Source organism: Schistocerca cancellata, chromosome 5 (genome assembly GCF_023864275.1).
Source record: "Schistocerca cancellata isolate TAMUIC-IGC-003103 chromosome 5, iqSchCanc2.1, whole genome shotgun sequence".
NCBI lineage: Eukaryota > Metazoa > Arthropoda > Insecta > Orthoptera > Acrididae > Schistocerca > Schistocerca cancellata.
The window spans coordinates 250,837,209-250,858,751 of NC_064630.1; the positions used below are offsets into that span (position 1 = coordinate 250,837,209).

General features: G+C 41.1%; 1 protein-coding gene across 1 annotated transcript in view; it reads left to right on the top strand.

The window, feature by feature from the left end:
- Positions 1-21,543, top strand: part of LOC126188469 (synaptic vesicle membrane protein VAT-1 homolog) — a 64,049-nt gene that overhangs the window by 23,639 nt on the left and 18,867 nt on the right. The window contains exons 3-5 of the mRNA XM_049930073.1: positions 7,564-7,641; positions 19,706-19,897; positions 19,972-20,182. Coding sequence (XP_049786030.1) covers positions 7,564-7,641; positions 19,706-19,897; positions 19,972-20,182 — 481 coding nt within the window. The remainder of the gene's footprint in view (positions 1-7,563; positions 7,642-19,705; positions 19,898-19,971; positions 20,183-21,543) is intronic.

Below are 21,543 nucleotides of genomic sequence, written 5' to 3' on the forward strand. Positions count from 1 at the left end.
TCGCCAACATAGGTTTTAAATAATGACTTAGTACCACACTAAGGAAAGTTTCGTCAACGAGGTTTGTACTCGCGTGGCAAATGTTACCTACCTTTTCACACAACTACACACACTTTTTTTTTTATTTCGGTCAGCGTCTTATCTGCCCTCGGCACCCAGCACGTGTGATGTTCTAGCCGAATAGGCCACCACGTTAAGAACCCCACACAGTCCCGTCTTTCTGTTTAGGGTTCATTGTCTAGTCGACGGGGGAGGGTAGGAGGGGGAAAGAGAGAACACAAAAGATTCATACTAAAACAACCGCTAGCCGTGTTCAATATTTGAAAGGAATTGGTGGCTACCCCGACTACCGATATAGTCAGAAGAACGGACCAATCCAGCTGCGATTTGGGTACTGACAGTGTCCTACTGTAATGTCTTTCACGATAGGACAGACAGCAGGTTAAAGACACTTCTCTCTACGGGGCATTGTATGACGACGCAAAATTGAGCTTCTTAAACATCGTGCTCGTAGTTACTGCAGACGTGAAAATGGGAGTGATTAGCTAAGGTAGAATAACACGAGGTGCCATGTTGGAAGCGAAAGGCTCTTTATCGAGACAGGAACTAACCTAATTAAGGAAAATAAGCCTAATAAATATTAAGCTTTTTCTTGGACACGAAAACGAGACAAATGGGTAGTAAATCTTCTGTACACTTCATATTACACATGAAACGGAAAATAATAAAGTACGCCTTCGACTGAATTTCGGGTTACCGAGATGCCAGAAGCTAGTGTGAAGTAGGAACTGGAGTTTAGTTAAGTTTAAACTAACAAAAACCTCTCATGTGCCAACTCTCTCATCTCACTGTAGCGCTTGCAACCTATGTCTTCAATTATTTGCTGGATGCTTTCCAGTCTGTTTCCACTACAGTTTTTACTCATCACAGCTCCCTGTAGCACCATGGAAGTCATTCTCTGATGTCTTAATACGTATCCTTCCATCCTATACCTTATTCCCGTCGGTGTCTTCAATATGTTCATTTCCTGGCCAATTCTCCGCAGAACGTCGTCACTCCACCTAAGTTTCAACGTTCTTCTGTAGCACCACATCTCAAATGCTTCGATTCTCTTCCGGTTCTTACACATTCCTCGATGTACTAACTTATAATGCTGTGCTCCAAACGTACACTCTCCGAAATTTCTTTCTCAAAGTATGGTTTATGTTCGATACTAGTAGACTTCTCTTTGCCAGGAATACCGCTTTTGTCAGTTGTAGTATGCTATTGATGTCGTTCTTACTGCTTCAGTCACGTGTTATTTTGCTGTCTCGGTAGAAAAATTCCTTAACTTATTTCATGATCACCACCCTGACAAGTTTCTCCCTGTTCTATATCTGCCACTTCTCATTACTTACCTCTTTCTTCGATTTTCTCTCAATCCATAGTCTGTACTGAAGACTTTATTCAACACACCCTGTAATTTTTCTTCAGTTTCACTGGGGATAGCAGTATGAGTGAACCATATCATTGATACCCACTCAGCTTGAACTTTAATCCCACTGTTGAACCTCTCTTTTATTTCCGTCATTGATTCCTCGATGCATAGTTTGAACAGCAGCGCCGAAGAACTACATCCCTGTCTTACACCCGTTTTAATCCGATCATTAATGCAAAGGCACTGTTGACCATGCTGTTTACGCCCTCAGCCATAAATCATTATTTTAATCAGAGTACTTCGTTCTTAGTCTTCCAGTATTGTTCCCTTTTCGTCCTTGTACTTATTGGACATTACTCGTCTTTCCCTATATCTTACTCCTATTTTTATCGGAATTTCGAACATCTAGCACCATTTGAAATTGTCGAAAGCTTTCTGCAGGTCGATGTACCGTCTTCAGCTTTGCTTCCATTCTGAACTACAACGTCGGAGCTGCCTTTCTAGTGCCTTTATCTTTCCTAAAGTCAGTGAGATCAACTAACAGATCCTCGATTTTCTTTTCCATTCTTCTGTACACGCTACTTGTCAGCAACTTGGATGCACGAGCTGTTACACTGATAATGCGATTATTCTCGCGCTTATGGGCTCTTGCAATCTTGGGTATTGTGTGGATGATGTTTTTTCTGGAAGTCGGATAGTACATTGCCAGTCTCACATTCTAGACACAAACATGACTAACTGTAGTTGCCACGCTCCTCAATGATTCGAGAAATTACGATGGAAGGTTATCTATCCCCTATGTCTCATTTGATTTTAATTCTTAGGCAGATATTCTAAATTAAATTCTAATACAGGATCCCCTGCCTGTTCGCTGTCGGCTTCTGTTTCGTCTATCACGTCGTCAAACAAGTGCCGTGTCGCCCCATCCCCCTCCCCCCGCCCTCATAGAGGAGCCCAATGTACTCTTTCCACCCATCCGCCCTCTTCTCTGTATTTAACAATGGAGTTCACATTGCACTCTTAACGTTATCACCTTCGCTTTTAGTTTCACCGAAGGTTCTTTCGACTTTTCCATATGCTCTTCATTTACTGTTAGATTTCTTCATGTTTTTTATGTAGCCACATCGCGGTAACTTTCCTGAAATTTCAATTTATTTCATTCCTAAGTGACTTTTATTTCTGTAACCCTGAATTTCTCTGAAGATTTTTGTATTTACGATAATTTTATTTTCAAAAATTTTATTTTTGTACTTCCTTCTTTGACCGATGAATTGGACTATTTCTTCTATTACCCATGGTTTCTTCGCAGTTACTTTGTACCTATGTTTTTCTTCCCAACTTCTGTCATTGCCATTTTTAGCGATGTCATTTCCTCTTAAAGTGAACTGCCTACCGAGCTGCTCCTCATTACTGCATCTATAACCTCATAGACCTTCAAGCGTATCTCGTCATTCATTAGTACTTCCGTATTCCAATTCCTTGCGCATTGATTCTTCCTGACTCGCCTCAAACTTCAACACACTCTTCACCACTATTAAAATGTGATCTGGGTCCTTATTTGTCCTTTGGTACGCCTTACATACCTGATTTCAGAATCTCTAACTGAAAACTTCCATATCTCCCGGCGTTTTCCAATTATACCTGCTGCTCTCGTGAATATTAGCTACTACTAGCTGAAATTTATTGCAGAAGACAATTTACCTTATTCCTCTCTTATTCGTACTACCAAGCCCATATTGTCCCATAATCCTTTCTTCTATTCCTTCCCATAAAACCCCATTCCAGTTCCCAATGGCAATTAAATTTTCATTTCTCTTTACGTACTGAACTACACACTCAATATTCTCATATATTCTCTCGCTATCTCGTAATCTTCAGCTTTCGACGTCAGCACGTTTACCTAAACTATGGTTGTCGGTGTTGCCGTAAGTCTGATAAGTGTCAACAGTAATACTATCTGTCCTCTCTTACTATTCATGACGCATTGTGGTCCCGTTATACTATTTTATGCTGCTGCTGATACTACTCTATACTGGTCTGACCATAAATCGTCTTCTTTCCATTTTCTTTCACTGAGCCTTACTATAGACTCGTAGGTGTGCGTGTGTACGTAAGGGACCAAACTGCTGAGGTCATCGGTCCCTAGATCTACACACTACTTTAACTAACTTATCCCAAGGCACGCACACGCACGCGCGCGCCCGAGGGGGGACTCGAACCTCCGGACGGAGGGGCCGCGCAATCCGTGTGACTCGTAGAATTTTATGCTTCCACTAGTTAAGACCGGAATCTTTTGCCAATGGAGAGATCACAGTGACACTTTTCCAGTTACGGGCCACATATCCTGCAGATAAAAGTTATTTTGTAATACAGGGATTTCCATCGTCTTCTGCGTTTTAATACCGTTGATCATTGCTGCTTCTTCCGCCTTTTGGGGCCAGTTTCCAACTATAAGGACAAGAGTGCTCTGAACCTCTATCTGCTCATTCACCCTATTTGATAAGGCCGTTGACACAATGAGGGTGACTTCTAATGCCGGAGGTCTTCAGCCGCCTTTGCTGATGATTTTTATTTAAAATTTAAAAAGTGGCAGGGTTAGAACCCGAGACTGAGGACGTTTTGATTACTAATTAAAGACACTACCTCCTTTTCTTTCTCATTTTCGTTCGTTGCGTTTGTTCGGGTCGGACATCCCATGACACCCGTTGTAGTTAGTTGTTTATCCATTCACTCAGTTTATTACAGAGGGCAGCTAACACACTGACCGAACACGCTGAGCTACCGTGCCGGCTACGCCTAGACGACTGGTAGGAGTTCTTGTTAAAACGTTCGTAATTATAAATGTTAACTTAGTTAGACACTGAAACTGAAGCTCTTGGGCACAGCCGCCAGAAATAATTTTTTGTGGGTAGTAATTCAGAACACAGAGAAAAACTTGGCAATGCTACAATTTGTAGTACGAAATGACGAAAGTGGGTTCTGAAGTCTTATTGGTAAACAAAGGATGTGATAGATTAGACAACTTTGGAGAGTTAAATTTGGCACACCACCACCTTCACGGTAAAAAACTGGGAGAACGCAAGACAGCTTAGAGTTGACGGAACGGTGCGTAGTCCGAAGAAGGGACGTACGGGAAGATAGGTGCTCAATCTGGAACGAAAGTATTTATGCAATGACTCAGGAACGCGCTCACAATTCGAAAAATAGTCTGTGACGCAATGGTCCCGTGAGACTGGGCTCAACACAATAACATCAGTGATGACAGAACTTTTTCCTACTTAGAAATAGCAGCCTTAAATTTAAACGTTTTTCATGCTCTGAACGAGTGTGTTCCTGATTAGAGAATTAAGTTTTGTGAGAATTTCTTCTGCTTTTAATGCATCACCTACAAACAGACCCGTGTACGGCGAGGGTCATCAGTATGGCACATGCCAACATGTTCACGGGACATCTCGAGGAATCCTTCCTTTTTTCCCGACTACAGAGCAAGCAGAACAAAGCTTCCTTATTAACTGATCAACGTGTTGGTTTCAGTTCAGTTTATTATCTATATGGAGGGCCAAGAACTTAACGCATAGAGCCTCAGTCACCGAATCACTTTACAAGGCATAGGGGTTTCAGATAGATCAAGTAAGAAAGAAATACGAACAACGGCGATTAATGTACGTTTTTTTCCCATCTTTTGACTTGTTTGATGCGGCCCTCCACGAATTCTTCTCCTGTGCCAACTTGACCTCAGAACAGCACTTGCAACCTATGGCCTTAATGATCTGCTGGATGTAACTCACTCTGTGTTCCTCTACGGCTCCCTCTAGTAACACAGAAGTTACTCCCTGATGTCTTACGAAGTCCTATCATCCTGTCCCTTGTTCTTGTCAGTGTTTCCCATATATTCCTTTCCTCGCCGATTCTGAAGAGAACATCCTCATTCCTTACCTTTCCAGTCCACTTAATGTCCAACATTCTTCTGTAGCAGCACATCTCAAAGACTTCAATTCTATTCTGTTCAGGTTTTCCTGCAGTCCATACCTTACTACCGTACAATGGTGTGATGTAAAAGTACCTTCTAAGAAATTTCTTCATGAAATTAAGACTATGTTTGATATTAGCAGACTTCTCTTAGCGGGAAAGCCCATTTTGTTTCTGCTAGTCTACTTTGTGTGTCCTCCTTGGCCCTTCCATCAGAGGTTATTTTGCTTTTTATCCTGCAGAATTCGTTAACTTTGTCTACTTTGTGATCCCCCATTTCTGCTAAGTTCCTCGGTGTTCTTACATCTGCTACCTCTCACTTCATTGGTCTTCCTTCGATTTACTCTATCCATATTACGTACTCATTAGGCTGTTCATTCCATTCAACAGATCCTGAAATTCATTTTGTAACGAACCACGTAGGGGAAAACGATACCACGTACATTCAATACAAAAACTACTGATTAGCAAAAAAAGCATAATTAAACAGTCGCCAGCCCCCTTGGGTAATGAATATCCTAAATCATAAGAAAGATAATAGCTATCAAGCGGATACTAACTGGCGTGGCAACGAAAGGAAATCACGCTTTTCCGCAACACAACAGTTCACGAGAAAATAAATGAATCAGAAAGACTGATTTTGCAGTTACTTATACTGAAATTCAAAATTTTGAACGTAAATTTAGGAAAGTTAAATGAAGTGGCTGGTTAAATAAATGACTGGCTGTAACTGAAACTTTGTTACTCCATTTAAGATAAAATGCTAGCATTCACAAGAACAAGCTTATGGAGCTAATTAACATGAAGTTGATAGAAAACCAGGGAAAGAAGCGAAAAAGGTTGAAAACGACCTAAATAAGTAGTCAGTGACATGAAGCCGCCAGAATGCAGCATACGTGAGAAGTCGGAGGAAATTAACTACCAGAAAATCTCACGTACCCTGCGACAAGCCGTTCCGAGAAAAGTATAATAAAAATTGTAACAATCACTTAATAGGATTATTTTGTTAATGAAATGTATTGCATAAACAGAGAAGGGAGAATCAAACAGGAGAGAAAACGAATAAAGTAAGAGAATGGAACAAATATGTGTACTATACTACGTAACGACGTAGAGGCGTGATTATGAAATATTTGTCCAATGTGTTTCATCTTTTAAATTCAAGTTGTCTATCCCTTTGTAGTTCACGGTACAAACATTATTAGATTTGTAATTTTTAAATAATTCTTTTGCAATAGTGTGTGATGGTCAGTTTTAAGAAGTAAATTAGTAATCGTCAATTGTCATAGCTTTCATGGAAGAAAGTACAGTTCAGCGTTGAATGCCGGTTCGGTCATCCGCTGGTAGGAAACAAATTACAACAATCGAAAGCCCACTGTACGAGATGATTAAATATGCGCATAATGTAAAATTCATTTAAAAAAGTTAGTAAGAATGTATCGCACACGCTGATATACTAATGATGGTGATTGAATGAATGGTACATATCTTCATAAAAGTGCGGTTGTTCTCTTTGTTAAAATTCTTGGCTCCAGGAATTTGCCTAGTGATATACTATCAAGTGAGATATAATATACGCTGAGGTCATCATTAGGCTAATAACATTGGAAAAACACAGACAGGCAATGTGCTTTGCAATGTTTATTATCAAGGAATTGCCTGTCGCATACGTGTCGAACTCTTCTCTGCATATGGAGAGCGGAGCTTATATATTAAAGTATCAGTGTAACTCATCGTCCGCACGTAGTTGCAATTCGGCGTTACAGAACTTCACAACTAGCCTCCAAACCACATCTGAATTTACCTTCGTACGTTTTCATTAATTTCTTGGAAAACGGCGCGCTCCTCTTCGGTAGGACACCTAGGTGATTACATCTCATCAAAAGGTTCCGGCAGACTTCTGACGTCAGCAAAAATTACATACAACAGAATGAACCTTTCAATCTACAGTTTCACTTATGCTACTTTGAAACTACGTTGCAGATTAACACGTGTGTAGGACCGGCACTCGAATTTGAAACTTAGCGGTGGAAGCTCTTACCAGCTAAACATAAAAACTCACGAACAACTCCCCTCCCCCCCCCCCCCCTCTCTCTCTCTCTCTCTCTCTCTCTCTCTCTCTCTCTCTCTCTCTCTCTCTCTCTGATTCAGTAATAAGAGACGATTTCTATTTTCAGAAGGAGCCATCCATCCATGACACTTACATGGAGCAAGCAATTACGTTGAATGGGCATGGGGACTTCAACAGAATCAAGGTAAGAATCTACAGATTTTTTCTAAGTAGTTATTTGTTCAATAATGTCTAGAATATACTAAGTGTCACTCTTAATTTTTATGTCTTTCAGACTATAATTCGTTTTTAAATCTTGCCATTATGCCTTCATCTTACCTGTTGAAAAAACTGTAGGGCTCATGTTGTAAATCTAATGTGGCAATTGAAGTAGATGATCTGATAGTTAGTGCCCTTGCCTCTCCTGAATGTCACTATCCCTTTGTATTGACGTAAACAAATTTATTGTAAATTTTTGGTGTTTCGAAGGCACTATAAAGGCTTTGAATAGAGTTCATGGTGGAGTATCCACATATTGCGTCACAAACGTTCTACTGTTTTAAAATTTACCTCATCTTCTAGCAAGTAAGAGCTGTAGATGCTCAGATGTTTCAAATTTCTGATTGCCAGGGAAGAGACTCTGTACTAAGGTGTGGTCTTTCATGTAAATTGGTTCGTCATATTTCTCGTAGGGGTGGATTATAGACCCTCATATTAACTTTCTACCAAGAAGTGGATCTATGAGTGTGCCCCAGAAAACTTATTTTAGATATGCATAAGTTTACAAAATGCACACGACCTGCTCAAATTTGATGAATAATAGTGCATCATTATTAATAGTACCAAAATGCTGTTTAGGCTTTAGACAGTACTTCAGTGTAATGGGTTAGACCATACAATAGTTTCCTACATCGCCTGAGTTGAAAGTGTCGAGAAACTATAAATATTTTTAAATTAAAGGACAAAAAACCTTCGCTGCATTCAGACTTAAGTTTTAAAATTTAAGTTACAAGAACAGTTGTTGTAACTGTTGACGTTTAGTACACCCAAACTGTTCTACCGCACACCAACCAGAGACAGTGGAAGTTTAACATCTCGTCGCCAAGCGATACAGAATGACCGTTAATCACACGACTAGATACTAAGATCTCTCTTCCCAACACTCACTCACTATTCGGTCATGAGCTACGTCTTCGGATGTTTTAAATGGGGTGCAGTGGAGATCAAGCATTTCAGTTGTGCTCCGCTTTCATTCGTTATGGAATACACTTATCTCAAGTTTGCAGTTTCATTCCTAGTTTTGTTTTGTCGTCTTAATATCTGTTGATTTTAATGTCCATTGACGACCATGCTAAGTGTAAATGTTTGAAATTGAGCATCGGTGCTCTATAAAACATTTACTTTACTCAATGTGGTGGAAAGGATGACACCTTCGAACTTGCCAGACGGTTTTGCATTTGCGTAATTTGCGTACACTACTCGTCGTAACCATCACATACATCTACTGGCATGTTAGGCCTGCGTGTAGTTCAATCGATCAGTCCTCTCAGGGTGCTGTTCTCTAGTTTGAAGACCGCCGGTTCATCTCGTAGAAGTCGCGTCGAATTGTCTGAAACAACGGGAGTAGTAGCTGAACTTTAATCTTATGTAGATATTAGGCCGACAAATCTTGAGATAGACGCAGTACCTAATTGAGTGCCGAATTTTATATATACCGGACACAAGCGCTGCGTGTTTAAATTTCTTAGCCAGAGGCGATAGCTGTGTAGTCCATAGTGGATCTGACAAGAGCACCATGCCCAGGAGACGCGGTTGACTAGCTTATCTTCCATTCAGCACTGGTTACTGTGATCGTATCCTATCCGACGCTTTCTGGCGTATGTCTTCAGCTTCGTCCCACAAGCTGAGGCTTTGGGCTATTTGATGCCGAGTAACTTTGCGAGGCACGATCTAAATTAACCCAGTCTCATAACTCTGTTAAGGACGTGAGGGTACAACTAATAATTAAAATTGTTGTCTCCGTGATGTGTCGCAGGTGGACACACGAACTTAAGGCTGATGTCATAGTATTTTAATTCTCTCTCACCTCAAATCTCCATACAGTGTGCCTTGTCACGGCAGGCAGAGCTTGGTCGCCAATTTGTTGGTCTCTCATTTTTGAAATCCCCATTTTTCTTCACGAAGAAACGTGTTGCATTGGAGCCGTCACGATTAAGTAAAAAGTCAGGGTGTGAAGACTTCCGTTGATTACAAGAACGTCCTTTGTATCTGGTGCAGTGACTAAAACCATACAGAATCGTCATCGCTTATTTCACACGAGGGATAAATTCAGTTATACGGGGTTGTTAGGAAAAACATCAGTAATTCCATGTACTGGTCAGAAGTTTAAATATGGTGGAAAAGCTAGAGATTCTGTAAAGGGAAATGGTAAGGCTCAGTCTAGATATAGTGCGGGTCACTGAAATGAAATGGTAAGGAGAAAAGACTTCATGGTCAGATGCAGGAAATGGTATAACAGGGTAGGATTCATGGTGAATAGGAAGATTGAACAAAGAATTAGTTACTGAGAACAGTTCAGTGAGAGGTTTATTCTCAACAGAGTCGACGGCAAACCGATACCAACAACGGTAATTCAGATATACATGCCGACATCGCAATCTGAAAATGAACAGATATAGTATGAGGATATTGAACTGGTATTATAGTGCGTAAGGGAGATAAAAATCTGTCGAGGGGTATTGGACTGCAGTTGTGGGGGAATGAGTAGAAGAAACGGACACGGACGAATATGTGCCTGGTAACAGGAATGAGAGAGGAGAAGACTGAGTTCTGTTATAAATTTCAGGTAGTAACAGCGGAAATTCTGTTAATGAAACCTGTGAGGTGGTGGTACACTGGGAAAGACCAGAAGATACGTGAAGATTTCGGTGAGATTACAGCATGGCCAGGCAGAGATACCGAAATAACATACCGGATTGTAAGGCATATCCAAGAGCAGATATAGACTCGGATCACATTTTAGCAGTGATGAAGAATAGGTTAAGGTAGGAAGAACCAATGCGCAAAGAGGGATACGGAAGTACTAAGGGATGAAGAGATACGCTTGATGTTCTCTAAGGCTATAGATATTGTGATGGGAATAGGTCAGTAGGCAGTTCATTTAAAGAGTAATGGACATCGCTGAAGGAGGAAATGACAACTTGGAAAGAAAACATATAGGTACAAAGAAGATAAGTTCGGAGAAGCCATTGGTGGCAGAGGAAATGTCAGTTTATCAGTGAAATAAGTACAAAAATGTTCAGGAATGTAGAAATATTTCACTTGGAATGAAATAAATAGGAAGTGCAGGAAAGCTTACGAGAAATGGCTGAAAGAAAAATCTGATTATATCGAAAAAGGAACGATCGTCGGAAAGACGGACTACTACTTCAGAAAAGTCAAAACATCCTTCAGTGAAATTTAAAGCAAGGATAGTAACATTAGGTCTGCAGCTGGAATTTCACCATCAAATTCAGAGGAGAGAGTGTATAGATGGAAAGAATACATTGCAGGCCTCTATGGGGGAAGGCTTTTCTGATGACGTGATAGAAGAAATGAGATTAGGCATCCAGTATTTGAATCAGAATTTAAGAGCTTTAGAAGACTTAAAATCGAATAAATCACAAGGGGTGGTTTCTAAAATCGTTGAAGTGACAAGATGACTATTCATGATGGTTAGTAGAACGTGTGTCTGGCGATATGCCTTGTGACTTTCAGAAAATCATCATCCACACGATTCCGAAGAGTGCTAGAGCCGACAATTGTGAGAATTATGACAGTCATTGTGTCAAGAATAACATTTAGAAGAGTGGAAAAGAAAACTTCATGTTTTAAATGACGATCAGTTTGAGTTTCGGAAAGAAGTATAATGGAGGCACGACTAATGAAAAATCAAGGCACAGTCGTAGGATTTGTCGAGCTGAAAGCGCGTTAGACAATGGCAAATGGCGCAAGATGTTTCAGGTTCTGAGAAAAATACTGGTAAGCTATAGGGAAACACGTGCAATATATCATATGTAAAAGAGCCAAGAGGGATCTATAAGAATGGAAGGCCAAGAATGAAGTGAAGTGCTCGGATTGAAAAGGGTGCAAGGCAGGAATGTGGTTTTCCACCCCCTACTGTTCAACGCATACATCGAAAGAGCAATTAATGAAATAAAAGAAAGGTACAAGAGTAGGATTAAAATTCAAGGTGAAGGGAGAGCAAAGATTAGATTCGCTGATGACAATGCTCTTCTTAATGAAAGTGAAGGACAGGATCTGCTGCATGGAATGAAGTCTAGTGAGTACAGACTATGGATTGAGAGTAAACTGAAGAAAGACGAAAGTAATGAGAACCAGCAAAAATGAGAACGGCGAGAAACCTATCAGAAATGGGATCACGAAGTAGACGAAGTTAAGGAATTCTGCTAGCTAGACAACAAAATAACCCCTGATGGACGGAGCAAGGCGGACACAAAAAGCAGGCTAGTAGCGTCAAGAAAGGCACTGCTGGCAAAGTGAAGTCTGGGAGCACCAAACATAGGACTTAACTTGCGAAAAAAAATTTCAGAGGATTTACTTTTGGAGCAGGGCATTATTTGGTAGTGAAACATGAACTGTGGGAAAACCAGAACAGAAGAGAATCGAAGCATTTGAGATGTAGTGCTACAGAAGAACGTTGAAAATCAGATGGCCTGGTAAGGAAAGGACTGGGGACGTTCTGTGCAGAATCGGCGGGGAGAGGAATACATGGACAACATTGACAAGAAGGGGGGGGGGGGCAGGATTGTAGAACATCGGATAAGGCATCACGAAATAACTTTCATGGTACTAGAGAGAGCTGTAGAGAGTAAAAACTGTAGAGGAACCCAGAGACTGGAATACATCCAACAGATGATTGAGGATGCAGATGCTAATCTGAGACGAAGAGGTTGGTACAAGAGAGGAATTCTTGGTGAACCGCATCAGACCAGTCGAAGACGAGTGTGACAAAAAGTACTCGTGTTAATCTACGTTACTTGCTTTTCTTCCTTGCGTGATTAATCGGGAACCAAAAAGAAGGCACGATTCCCCGTAATTTGATTTCATTAGCTAAGGCTCTACGCGTGAAAGTTCCTAGTTACCCATACACATTGTAAACTGAACTGACACCAACACGTTGATCAGTTAACAAAAAACCTGAGTCCTCTCTGCTACGTGATCGAAAACGGTTGGTCTGTAGGCAAGATTGGAGGTAATGTCTACCACATGAGATAATGTTCTGGGAATTGCAGTTAAGAGAAATAAGTGATTATCGTACGGAAGTGTGCAGTGTGAAAAGTTCATATCCGAACATCCTCAAGCAGCTTCTCCAGCGACCTATAGATTTTTGCTTACATGGCAGTACATAAACTTGCTAATGGTATTTGTGATTATTAATAATAGTGAATTTATAATGAATTCAGGAATTAAAAACATTATTATTAAAAACCTCCCCCCATGAACCATGGACCTTGCCGTTGGTGGGGAGGCTTGCGTGCCTCAGCGATACAGATGGCCGTACCCTAGGTGCAACCACAACGGAGGGGTATCTGTTGAGAGGCCAGACAAACATGTGGTTACTTAAGAGGGGCAGCAGCCTTTTCAGTACTTGCAGGGGCAAGTCTGGATGATTGACTGATCTGGCCTTGTAACATTAACCATAAAGGCCTTGCTGTGCTGGTACTGCGAACGGCTGAAAGCAAGGGGAAACTACGGCCGTAATTTTTCCCGAGGACATGCAGCTCTACTGTATGATTAAATGATGATGGCGTCCTCTTGGGTAAAATATTCCGGAAGTGAAATAGTCCCACATTCGGATCTCCGGGCGGGGACTACTCAGGAGGACGTCGTTATCAGGAGAAAGAAAACTGGCGTTCTACGGATCGGAGCGTGGACTGTCAGATCCCTTAATCGGGCAGGTAGGTTAGAAAATTTAAAAAGGGAAATGGATAGGTTAAAGTTAGATATAGTGGGAATGAGTGAAGTTCGGTGGCAGGAGGAACAAGACTTTTGGTCAGGTAATTACAGGGTTATAAATACAAAATCAAGTAGGGGTAATGCAGGAGTAGGTTTAATAATGAATAAAAAAGTAGGAGTGCGGGTTAGCTACTACAAACAGCATAGTGAACGCATTATTGTGGCCAAGATAGACACAAAGCCCATGCCTACTACAGTAGTACAAGTTTATATGCCAACTACCTCTGCAGATGATGAAGAAATAGATGAAATGTATGACGAGATAAAAGAAATTATTCAGGTAGTGAAGGGAGACGAAAATTTACTAGTCATGGGTGACTGGAATTCGTCAGTAGGAAAAGGGAGAGAAGGAAACATAGTAGGTGAATATGGATTGGGGGGAAGGAATGAAAGAGGAAGCCGCCTTGTAGAATTTTGCACAGAGCATAACTTAATCATAGCTAACACTTGGTTCAAGAACCATAAAAGGAGGCTGTATACATGGAAGAATCCTGGAGATACTAAAAGGTATCAGATTGATTATATAATGGTAAGACAGAGATTTAGGAACCAGGTTTTAAATTGTAAGACATTTCCTGGGGCAGATGTGGATTCTGACCACAATCTATTGGTTATGAACTGCAGATTGAAACTGAAGAAACTGCAAAAAGGTGGGAATTTAAGGAGATGGGACCTGGATAAACTGAAAGAACCAGAGGTTGTAGAGCGTTTCAGGGAGAGCATAAGAGAACAATTGACAGGAATGGGGGAAAGAAATACAGTAGAAGAAGAATGGGTAGCTCTGAGGGATGAAGTAGTGAAGGCAGCAGAGGATCAAGTAGGTAAAAAGACGAGGGCTAATAGAAATCCTTGGGTAACAGAAGAAATATTGAATTTAATTGATGAAAGGAGAAAATATAAAAATGCAGTAAATGAAGCAGGCAAAAAGGAATAAAAACGTCTCAAAAATGATATCGACAGGAAGTGCAAAATGGCTAAGCAGGGATGGCTAGAGGACAAATGTAAGGATGTAGAGGCTTGTCTCACTAGGGGTAAGATAGATACTGCCTACAGGAAAATTAAAGAGACCTTTGGAGAGAAGAGAACCACTTGTATGAATATCAAGAGCTCAGATGGCAACCCAGTTCTAAGCAAAGAAGGGAAGGTAGAAAGGTGGAAGGAGTATATAGAGGGTTTATACAAGGGCGATGTACTTGAGGACAATATTATGGAAATGGAAGAGGATGTAGATGAAGACGAAATGGGAGATAAGATAGTGCGTGAAGAGTTCGACAGAGCACTGAAAGACCTGAGACGAAACAAGGCCCCGGGAGTAGACAACATTCCATTTGAACTACTGATGGCCTCGGGAGAGCCAGTCATGAAAAAACTCTACCATCTGGTGAGCACGATGTATGAGACAGGCGAAATACCCTCAGACTTCAAGAAGAATATAATAATTCCAATCCCAAAGAAAGCAGGTGTTGACAGATGTGAAAAGTACCGAACTATCAGTTTAATAAGTCACAGCTGCAAAATTCTAACGCGAATTCTTTACAGACGAATGGGAAAACTGGTAGAAGCCGACCTCGGGGAAGATCAGTTTGGATTCCGTAGAAATGTTGGAACACGTGAGGCAATACTGACCTTACGACTTATCCTAGAAGAAAGATTAAGAAAAGGCAAACCTACGTTTCTAGAATTTGTAGACTTAGAGAAAGCTTTTGACAATGTTAACTGGAATACTCTTTCAAATTCTGAAGGTGGCAGGGGTAAAATACAGGGAGCGAAAGGCTATTTACAATTTGTACAGAAACTAGATGGCAGTTATAAGAGTCGAGGGGCATGAAAGGGAAGCAGTGGTTGGGAAAGGAGTAAGACAGGGTTGTAGCCTCTCCCCGATGTTATTCAATCTGTATATTGAGCAAGCAGTAAAGGAAACAAAAGAAAAATTCGGAGTAGGTATTAAAATTCATGGAGAAGAAATAAAAACTTTGATGTTCGTCGATGACATTGTAATTCTGTCAGAGACAGCAAAGGACTTGGAAGAGCAGTTGAACGGAATGAACAGTGTCTTGAAAGGAGGATATAAGATGAACATCAACAAAAGCAAAACGAGGATAATGGAATGTAGTCAAATTAAGTCGGGTGATGCTGAGGGAATTAGATTAGGGAATGAGACACTTAAAGTAGTAAAGGAGTTTTGCTATTTAGGGAGTAAAATAACCGATGATGGTCGAAGTAGAGAGGATATAAAATGTAGACTGGCAATGGCAAGGAAAGCGTTTCTCAAGAAGAGGAATTTGTTAACATCAAGTATAGATTTGTCAGGAAGTCGTTTCTGAAAGTATTTGTATGGAGTGTAGCCATGTATGGAAGTGAAACATGGACGATAACTAGTTTGGACAAGAAGAGAATAGAAGCTTTCGAAATGTGGTGCTACAGAAGAATGCTGAAGATAAGGTGGGTAGATCACGTAACTAATGATGAGGTATTGAATAGGATTGGGGAGAAGAGAAGTTTGTGGCACAACTTGACTAGAAGAAGGGATCGTTTGGTAGGACATGTTTTGAGGCATCAAGGGATCACAAATTTAGCATTGGAGGGCAGTGTGGAGGGTAAAAATCGTAGAGGGAGACCAAGAGATGAATACACTAAGCAGATTCAGAAGGATGTAGGTTGCAGTAGATACTGGGAGATGAAGAAGCTTGCACAGGATAGAGTAGCATGGAGAGCTGCATCAAACCAGTCTCAAGACTGAAAACAACAACAACAACATTATTAAAAAGATACCGACTACACATCCCGTGCTCCATTACCTCTTTGTCATTTCACATCTCAGAACAGGGAAGGATGCCTGTTTCGTGGTTCTCGACACGGAGATCAGCCGATTCGAATCCTGGTGTTGGACGAGATTTTTGCTGCCAGTATTCGGTCAGCAATGGCAGGAGGGTTGTTGACATAAGGCTCTTGACCGCAAGTTTTTTGCGCCAGTGGCCTGGGTTAAATTTCAGACCTCTACGCAGTGTCTCGTTATGTGACGTCATGTGGCACTGTTGATGGTGATAACGTTCTGATGGGGACTTTAAGCTCGGCCACCACCCTGCTGCTATTAGGGGGGAGGCTTTTCGTCGGCGACTCGAGAGAGAGAGAGAGAGAGAGAGAGAGAGAGAGAGAGAGAGAGAGAGCTGTCGGCTTATCGTGATGCTGTATCGCTATATTTCACGAGGACACGCTGAACCAATTGGCACAATGTTCTTACTTAGTCACCACGGTACTTGTTTATTACATGAACACCGTGTATTGCCGACAACGGCCACCGGATGCCACGAGCAATAATACCGTGGTTCGGTTATACATACCCTCACCTACACTTCACAAATGCGCACACCAGACATCTGTCACATACCCACAGGGAAAAGAGGACCATTCGCACGGGAGAACAACTCCCTTTACGATCAGGTGTTTGAACCCACGCTGTGGGATCTCCCAGCCAACAATGACAGACGACATTGTTTTGAACTGGTGGGTATAGGCCATTCCAGAACGTAACAGAAATGTTGAGGGAACTGAAGTGGGATTACCTGGAAGGTGACATAACCGTCGTGAACTCCAGTCGGATAAATTCAGAGAACCCGTATTAGAGGAGAGATATTCCACTTGCCTACTGGCACAATCATACTAAGGTGGTTTCAGAAGTGTGGTGAGAGGGCAAGAAAAAATGTTTCTTTCTTTACTTCTTTGATGGACATCCACTTGGCCCACCTATCTTCCATCTTTATCACTGTGGATAAATAGGTTATGACAAGCTCTGCAAAATAATCTTTGACTGCAACGATCACCTGCCAGTTGATGAAAATTTCTACCGGGCTAGCCAAAGTGTCAAGTTAGGGGACAGGAAGAAGTTACGTGGGGCTAAATCTGGTGAACAGCGTGGATTAGGAACCAGTTCAAAGCCCAGTTCGTGCACTTTCGCCATTGCTACCACTGATTAGTGGGGAGGTGCGTTATTCTGGAGAAAGAACTATTTCTGCGTGCCAACCTTGCTCTTCTTTTCAGACAACTCGTTTCAAACTATCCAGCAATGAAGCATAGTAAGGGCCAGCTATCGTTCAGCATTTTTCCGACTAATGATGTGGATTATTCCTTGAGAATCCCAAAAGACAGTGGCTATCTTCTTAATAGCTGACAAAGTGGTCCTTTCCTTCTTTGGTGCACTTTCACCAGCCCTTTCCCATTGTTTTGACTGCCATTTTGACTCTGGTATGTAATGATGGATTCAGGCTTCATCAAATCATAAATCGGCCCAGAAACTACTGGGGATTGTGATTAAACATCGACAGACATTGCATTCAAAGCTTGTGCCGGATGCGCTTTTGGTCGACTGTGAGCAATCGCGGCATTCACCCCGCACACAGCTCCTTCATAGCAAATTCGTTCAGGATATTATGCACTCACTCAGCTGACATGCCCACAGCCTTCGTAATTTCACTAATTTATTTATTTACACGTAAAGTTCCGCAGGACCAAATTGATGAGCAAATCTCAAAGGTCAAGGAACGTGTCAGTACATGCAATTACGACATAAAAGTAATAACAGATAAAAATCAAATGTTTATGAAACCGAATAAAATCAATCCATAAGTTTGACTAAACGCAATCAATAATATAAGACGACCCAGCCTAATTTTTCAAGGAATTCCTTGGCAAAATAGGAGTGACCCTTGAGGAAATTCTTCAGTTTAGATTTGAAAGTGCGTGCATTACTGCTAAGATTTTTGAATTCGAGTGGTAGCTTATTGATAATGGGTGCAGCAGTATACTGCTAAACTTACTGCACAAGAGTTCAAAATACCCAGACTCGTGAACAGGTATCTACAACAGCTTCGTGAACTTAAAGCACCTATTGCCTGAAACGCCCGTTCCTGAGCCAGAAATATCCTTTTGGAATGGGAAGCGTTAACCCAAAATATAATACCATAAGAAATAAGCGAATGATAAGCGGACCAATTTTCGTGTCTATCACTTCAGATACCCTTCGATTAGTAAAAATGACAGTATTAAGTCTTTGAACAAGATTCTGAACCTGGACTTTCCATGACAGTTTACTTTCCGAACACCTAGAAATTTGAACTGTCCAGTTTCACTAATCATATGCCCATTCTGTGAAATTAAAACGTTGGGTTTTCTTGAACTGTGTTTCAGAAACTGTAAAAATTTAGTTACTGTGATTTAGAATTTAATTTCAACAAGCCATGAACTTAGGTCATGAATTGCACTATTTGAAAGCGAGCCAGTGTTGGACACAACATCCTTTACTACCAAGCTAGTGTCATCGGCAAACAGAAATCTTTGTTACCCGTAGTACTAGAGTGCATATCATTTATATAAATAAGGAACACGAGTGGCCCCAACACTGATTATTGGTGCACCTCCCACTTGATCTTACCCCACGCAGACCCCACATCAGAGACATTTTGAACTTTGTGAACAATGACCTTTTTCTGTCTGTTCCTAGAGTATTGCGTTACCCTATCATGAATATTGTCAATGGTTTCATTTTTGGTGACTTCAATTGGACGGCTGGAGCACGCTCACCTTTAATTGTATCTGGCCACAATAAAATTAATCAATCCAAAAGTAAATGATCTTCAGTGATGGTGTAAAGTCCAGATCAACTTAATCTAATTCTGTTTTGACTTGGGCGGCAGTCCAACCTTTCGAATGAAAATGTTAGTAACAGCATGAAACTGTTTTCTCAATTCTCAATTGCAGTCGAGCACCAAACATTCAGAAGGCTTTCGACAAACTATATGCAGTACATTCTTGAAATTCTCTATACGATCATTCTAATAATAAAATTTACAACCATAAAGGTGCAACAAAAATGTTCCATTGTTTCATGAAAATTCACCAGACATGACAAACCACCCACCAGACATTACAAACCACCCTTGCATACATACTTCAGGCACCATTAGAGCAGCTGGAAAAATCGGAACACTTGCATAGTCATCAGAAAGTCTTTCTACCATCCATCAAAACGAGAATGGAAAACGGCTGAAAATAGCTAATGTTAGTATCAAGTTGTCCCTGCTACACATTGTAACGGGACCTAGTACATAATTAGATGTAGAAAACGCCTTTCCATCTCTCTTAAGGTTTACTGACAATTTTTGATGAAATGACATAATGAGTTCGGAATTTCTAGGTAGGATATCAGAGGACAAATATTAATCTGTATCCTTGTTAACGTATTTCTATACATGCAGGTTGAGGACGCACCGGTACCAGAATTCATTGAGGATGATCTCGTTGAAGTGGAGGTTTTTTACTGCGGTCTAAATTTCATGGACAATTACCTGCGCCTGGGCATAATCAGAAACACAGACTTTCCGGTCATCATGGGCAGTGAGTGCTCTGGAATCGCACCAGCTAGCGGATATGAAGTCTGTGACATAGAGGTGAGGTTATGTCAAGTAATTGCTTCGGTAACAGTCTTAAGGGAGAGATTCATTAGTGTTTTTCTTCGTTTCAGGAAGGGCAGCGGGTTTTGTGTCTGAAAATGCAAGGTGGTCTTTTCCACGGCATCGCCCAAGTGCCGCGGAAGAATTGCTTCCCAGTGCCGGACAACATCAGGCTGATAGATGCGGTCGGTCTCGGTCTGAACTTCTTGGTGGCTTACCTGTGTCTGTTCGACTTGGCACGCCTCAGGACCGGTCAGACTGTGTTCATGCAGTCCATCGCAGGTAACAGCCGATTTTTGTGTCATCAGTGGATACCTTACATGTAGTCATTGTGACGCACTCTTGTCACAGCGTATCTTTACAATAAAAAAGAGGTTACACAAAGCAGGCGTATTGCCTTAGGGAAACACATTATCTCGTAAAGTATTTAAGTAGAATTTCGGCATCACATCAAATAAACGGTGTTAAGGGTTACGCTGTATCACGAAGTAACCATCAGATCTGCTTTAAAAATAAAGGGATACTAAAATATTGGGAAACTAAATTACAAACTCAACTAACGTCCACATACAAATATACGTACTTGAGTCCGGTGCTTCGTAACTCAACTGAAGGTCCGCAGCTCGTTGTATTGCGGTCGCGTTCTCGTTTCCCGAGCACGGGGTCTCGAGTTCGGTTCCCGGCGGGGTCAGGGAGTTTCACCTACCTCGAGATTACTGGGTGTTTGTGTTGTCCTCATCGTTTCATCATTCATGAAAGTGGCTATATTGGACTGAACAAAGGTTGGGAATTAGTACGGGTGCTGATAACCGTGCAGTTGAGCGCCCCACAAACCAAACATCAACTGAATTAGCCTGAAGAGCTGCCCATTGTTGAAACATATCTTTCTTGGAACAGAAGGCTATGTGATTAAAAGTATTCAAGAAATGTGAGCCACTAGATAAATGGACACAAACAAAGAACAACTATAGATGGTGTCCCACCTAACAATCGTTAGATGCATTTTCTCTGGTGTTTTGGCAAATACTTGAAATTTTATTTTTGCAATGTGTAATTGATGTCACCATAGACAAGTAGTGCATCTCCAAGTCTTTCATACGACACCTGTTACAGAATGAAAGCGTTGGTTTGTTTCCCGTTAAGAACATAATGATTTTTAAAGCACAATTTTACGCGCCAATTCGATGGACGCCCCAAACTTAAGTTTTGCAATATTACTTTTATCGACATGTATTAACAGGGACAGTAAACCAAGAATAATATCCAGTACTCTAGCAATGACAACACCACTCCATCCACCCGTAGCATTTGTGGCCCATTTCAGGCCACAGGATATTAAATTTATCGTACAGAGCGTAAAATCTAGCGCTGCCTCGAGTTAATGGTCGGGCGAGATATTAGGAGAGTATCCCATCCAACAAACGACAGATGACCTGTCAGCATGAGGACGAGACACTGTCGTGCTGTAGCATACACAGAAGCTGTGATTCACCCATAAGCGTGTAACTTTAAACATTCATGTTTATTGCTTAAATGCATGTGTAGTGCGTCCAACTAGGCTCATTACCTCATCCACATTGCCAGATTTCTAATTATGATTTCACTAAATCTAATTTCACACACCTAAACTGACAGTTTTATTT